The sequence below is a fragment of the Ptychodera flava genome, chromosome 11, assembly GCF_041260155.1.
Source record: "Ptychodera flava strain L36383 chromosome 11, AS_Pfla_20210202, whole genome shotgun sequence".
Taxonomy (NCBI): Eukaryota; Metazoa; Hemichordata; class Enteropneusta; family Ptychoderidae; genus Ptychodera; species Ptychodera flava.
The window spans coordinates 9,972,052-9,978,051 of record NC_091938.1 but is presented as its reverse complement, the minus strand read 5'-3'; the positions used below and the strand labels follow the sequence as shown (position 1 = coordinate 9,978,051).

The 6,000-nt window shown below is 34.8% G+C and overlaps 1 protein-coding gene across 1 annotated transcript in view; it reads right to left on the bottom strand.

The window, feature by feature from the left end:
- Positions 1–1,824: 1,824 nt before the first annotated feature.
- The window catches only part of LOC139143485 (uncharacterized), a 55,261-nt gene continuing 51,085 nt past the window's right edge, over positions 1,825–6,000 (bottom strand). Inside the window, exon 10 of the mRNA XM_070713843.1 lies at positions 1,825–3,202. Within this exon, the coding sequence (XP_070569944.1) occupies positions 2,146–3,202 (1,057 nt within the window). The 3' untranslated portion in view covers positions 1,825–2,145. The remainder of the gene's footprint in view (positions 3,203–6,000) is intronic.

Here is a 6,000-nt window from a genome sequence, read left to right as displayed (position 1 = left end):
ATTTTTGAATTTCACCGAATAATTCTTTTTCAATACTTAATCTGTGCTTTTATAAGTGGTTGACAATGGGTACAAATATATTTGATTCAAGTAGGGTGTTTGAAAGTTAAGATGTTGATAAAAATTATGTAGGAATTTCACGTAAGAGTGTTATTTCACTTCTCATGGTAGTCTACAGGTAAATTATTAAATATTTTCCCTGACAAAACTTGCTATATCTCTAATATGTAAGTAATTGGAATTGTTTATTGCCCTCAGCGTGCTCGATTTACAAAAAGACAAGCCTGTATAGAGTTGCCAAGGCAAGATGTTCATGTGACAGATGAGTGTACTTTTAATCAGATTTACAGTTAAATGACTTCAGATAAAATAAATAAAAATGACTTCGGATACTGTCCTGTCCTGTTTCGTATTGTCAAAGCATAGGGTATTTTAAACTTATATTAAATTTGTGGCGGCAACTATAAAGTAAATATTATTTGCATATAAAACAATTCATCCAATCATATTTATCGATACAGCACTTTATGTACAATATACATGCCACAATTGATGTTTATAATTTTTTCAATAATTCATAATTTTCTCGAAACAAATTTCTTTTGTCCCTCCCATTTGGGCAAACGATATGTTTTCTTTAAACGGCCAACAACTATTGAATTTCAAAACTCCTCAAGCTCCCCCCAAGAAATCGAATGGTCAACCCCTCAAGTACTTTCATGAGGAAATTATTTCACCTTAGCTCATAACCATACTACATACTCCCAATACCTACCTCTCAATTGTCATAAAAATCGATCCACTTATACTTGAAAATGGAAGAAATCAATCTTTAGAGGATTATAATAAAAACTTATTAGACTGTTTCAGTGTAATATATTGTCCACTTATTTTAATATATAAATTTGAAGAGTACTTATTCATGCTTAGATACATCTAACATGTTTCGTCCCCTTGGTCACTACTTGTCTGACCAGCATTTGCGTAAGAACTCTCACATTCACTGTCAAATGCGGATGATTCTTCTGGGTTTTCTAGAGTCAAAGTCGACTCTGTGTCTTCTTGTTTCGATGAACGCAAGCAAAGTGGGACATGTTGGTTGCCATCAGCTCAACATCGATCTCTGACTGTTGAACTGTTGATGATTTCGATTCCCCGTTCTCCGTATGTGATACACCGTGTGTGTCTCCCTTCATCAAAGCAGTGTAAGATGTTGGATCAGCAGTAAAATTAGGACATTCATAATCACTATGGTCTCTGTCCGTTTGCATTTCTTGCGGTATCTCTCTAACCTTAGCACGAGGTGGTACCTTTTGTTTTAGATTTTTGGGCTTTGTGGTATTTTCGGTTTTTCTGGTGGTCTTACTTCAGGTATCTCAGGTACCTCATATATGTAATCCATAGCGTCTGTAGAAGATGGTGGCTTGCTATATCTCTAATATGTAAGTAATTGGAATTGGTTATTGCCCTCAGCGTGCTCGATTTACAAAAAGACAAGCCTGTATAGAGTTGCCAAGGCAAGATGTTCATGTGACAGATGAGTGTACTTTTCAGATTTACAGTTAAATGACTTCAGATAAAATAAATAAAAATGACTTCGGATACTGTCTTGTCCTGTTTCGTATTGTCAAATCATGGGGTATTTTAAACTTATATTAAATTTGTGGCGGCAACTAAAAGTAAATATTATTTGCATATAAAACAATTCATCCAATCATGTACATCGATACAGGACTTTATGTACAATATACATACCACAATTGATGTTTATAATTTTTTCAATAATTCATAATTTTCTCGAAACAATTTCTTTTGTCCCTCCAATTTGGGCAAACGATATGTTTCCTTAAATGGCCAACAACTATTTAATTTCAAAATTCCTCAAGCTCCCCCCAAGAAATCGAATGGTCAACCCCTCAAGTACTTTCATGAGGAAATTATTTCACCTTAGCTCATAACCATACTACATACTCCCAATACCTACCTCTCAATTGTCATAAAAATCGATCCACTTATACTTGAAAATGGAAGAAATCAATCTTTAGAGGATTATAATAAAAACTTATTAGACTGTTTCAGTGTAATATATTGTCCACTTATTTTAATATATAAATTTGAAGAGTACTTATTCATGCTTAGATACATCTAACATGTTTCGTCCCCTTGGTCACTACTTGTCTGACCAGCATTTGCGTAAGAACTCTCACATTCACTGTCAAATGCGGATGATTCTTCTGGGTTTTCTAGAGTCAAAGTCGACTCTGTGTCTTCTTGTTCCGATGAATGTAAGCAAAGTGGGACACGTTGGTTGCCATCAGCCTCAACATCGATCTCTGGCTGTTGAACTGTTGATGATTTCGATTCCCCGTTCTCCGTATGTGATACACCGTGTGTGTCTCCCTTCATCAAAGCAGTGTAAGATGTTGGATCAGCAGTAAAATTAAGACATTCATAATCATTATGGTCTCTGTCCGTTTGCATTTCTCGCGGTATCTCTTTAACCTTAGCACGAGGTGGTACCTTTTGTTTTAGATTTTTGGGCTTTGGTGGTATTTTCGGTTTTTCTGGTGGTCTTACTTCAGATATCTCAGGTACCTCATATATGTAATCCATAGCGTCTGTAGAAGATGGTGGCTTAAAGGGAATTTCGGGTAGTCTTTCAGTGGGAGGTTTCTTTGGACTTGATATCTCGGATGATCTGAGAGGATAAGAGCTGGGGCTCGGACCAATCATCGACCGATGTTTCACTTTGACGGATAAAGATGTTGATGATTCTACTCCGGAGTCATGGGGAAATTCCTGTTTGGAATTTTGATGTTCTTCTTTGGCAGACTTCGAACGTGAGCTGCGCAGGCGGAATACATTGGGCAAAACATTTCTCATTGAACGCTTCTTATTACCTCTTCTTGCACTTGGAGAAAAAGTCTCATCGATCTTGACTGGGGGCTCCATATCGATTGGTCGGCAATACACTTTTCCTGATTGCACATCTGTATACTTTGTTGAATGGACTATTCTACTCACGTCACCATACTGAAAACCATGGGCGATTTGCTGCCGTTTTGTTCCTCTCTCGAAATAATTATTTTGTTGTTCATCATCGTATTGAAGTCTTTTGCGTATTTGACTGTGGTAATGAGACCCCTTTCCTAGCAAGTGTGTCGGTTGTGTCTCCAATTCTTGCTTTAATGGTTGCAGAGACCTGTCGTGAGAAGTAACATTTCACTATGCCGTTCATCAAGTGATAGATATTTATAACAATATTTGGGTAAAAGTATGGTCATTAAGTGGTAAGATGAGGGCGGGGTTTCATCTTCTGTGTTTTTGAATGTTTAACGCCATATAGTCAGCATGCACATCCACGGATAAAGCATTGATTTACAAATCTAAATTGCAATACTGAACGTATCATCAATTGATTAACGGAAAGCAAACCAACTTGCATCTTGTTGCGATATGATTAATACGATTCATACTTTCGTACTGAACAGCCTCGGTAATTTTGTATCAACGTGAGCGCGGCGTAGCTGTGTAGCGGTTATTTGTTTTTAGTGTGCCTGAAATGAAGATAGATGTAAGCAACGAACGACTTAGCTGATCTGCACTTACATATTTTGACAAGCATAATTACCTTAAAGAGGCACCCACTGTAGGCGAGCGGCAGACTCACCTATTTTTCACACTTAATGTACCCACCTTACATATGGCCAGATCATACGTCATTTGAAAGCTTATTATCTCTACTTCAATAAAAATGACGATGTGGAGTTGTCAAGTAGGGCCATACCCCCTAATTTGCATAATTCACACGGGTATCCAATTTGTATAAATGCGATATAAAATTAGAAATGTCATTGTTAACTACTCTAAACATACTTTTAAACTATCGAGTGATATATCAAATGATAGGTATTTGCATGTAGAATACAACATGGATATTCAAAGAGATATTAGAATTCATTAAACTGAAAAATTTCCATATTTATTGTGAAATAATTTGTTTCCCCTTTTGAAAAACAATATTTTAAAATGTTAACACATGCAGCCACATCATACAGCCACATCATACGTCATTTAAAAGCTTATATCTGTACTTCATGAAATGGACAATATTGAGCTGACAAGTACGGCCATAGCCCCTAATTTGCATAGTTTATACGGGTACCCAATTTGCATAAATGCGATGTAAAATAAGAAATTTACTGTTACCTACTCTAAACATACTTTTAAAACTATCGAGTGATATATCAAATGAAAGGTATTTGCACGTAGAATGCAATTTTGATATCTAAAGAGATATTTAAATTATTTCACTAGGATATTTTCATATTTATATTGAAATTTTTTTTCAGCTTTTGAATAACAATATTTTAAAAAAATTAATACATACAGCCACATCATACAGCAACATCGTGCGTCATTTGAAAGTTTATTATCTCTACCTCAAGAAAATTGACAATATTGAGCTGTCAAGTACGGCCCTAGCTCCTAATTTGCATAATTCACAGTGGTACGCAAATTACAGAAATGTGACATAACATTAGGAATTTATTATCTACTCGAAGCATACTTTAAACTAACGAGTGATATATCAAATGAAAGGTATTTGCATATAGAATACAAAATAGATACCCAAAGAGATATTAAAATGATTTTATTGAATTTTTTTATAATAGTATCGAAAAATATATTTTCCCCTTTTTGAATAACGATATTTTAATAATTTTGACACATACAACTACATCATACAGCCACATTATACGTCACTTGAAAGCCTATTACCTCTGCTTCACGAAAATTGACGATATACAGCTGCCAAATAGAGCCGTAATTCTTTAATTTGCAAAATGCACACGGGTACCTAATTTGCATGAGTCCGATATAAAATTATAACAAAATCCATTGTTATGTACTCTTCACTTGCTTTTAACTATCGAGTGATATATTAAATGAAAGGTATTGGCATGTAGAATAGAACTATGAATTCCAAACATGTATCTAAAATATTCTTATTGAATATTTTTATTTAAATCGCGAATATCTTGACTTATTTTTAATATTCATAAAATTGTGCAGTAAATACGGATAATGCCCACACTATGCAAAATAAAAATAAAATACATACAAAATAAGAATAATTGAGCAACACACAGAACAAATATCGCTCTGACTGAGATTCAGAGACAGTGTATGATTTTCATTGGAACCCAACACGAGCTTAATAAATTCATATCAAACATAAAAAATGCATCCTACTCTGAAATTTTCGAAAGCTCTTCTCAAAAAATCAAATCTTTAGACCTCATTATCTGTGAAGGTCATCGATGTACAAATTAACATTCTCGACTTAAGAACACACACTCAAAACCTACAGATACCAGATTCCAGTTCATGCAATCAAACGGTAATATTACGATACATTAGAAAATTATGCCCCAACAATACGGTACAAAATACAAAATTTTTTCGAGATAAAAGTAATGAAGTAAAAATAAAAAGTAAAAGTAATTTTAGATCTTGTTTGATTATTACAAACTATAGAACAATCGGATGACATTTAATTGTCATTCGATTTTCATTTAATTACCTTCGTAACCTTGGAATCGCAAAAAGTAAAAGCGAACAAAAATATTTTCAGGTCCCCATAGGCAGATCAAAACTTTCAAGTGCTCCTCTACTATCCCTCAAAATTTCGATTACACCCCAAATTCCTCCGCCCTTGATCACTATTATTTGTGAACGTAGCCTAATCACATACATATGAAACAGAAATATAAGCGTTACACCCATGCCAAACAAAACCTACAACAGCTCGATCTCCGATTCATATGAGCATACATAACACAACCAGACCAAAACGGTAGACATTCTAGCTACCTTACTTGAACAAACTTAACTTCGTGAAACAACGTGGCCAAGAAGTGCACACGTTTCACCATTTTAAGCAACTGATGAAGACAACTCTATTAACGAAAGGTAGCATCAAAGGATCGCACTGTC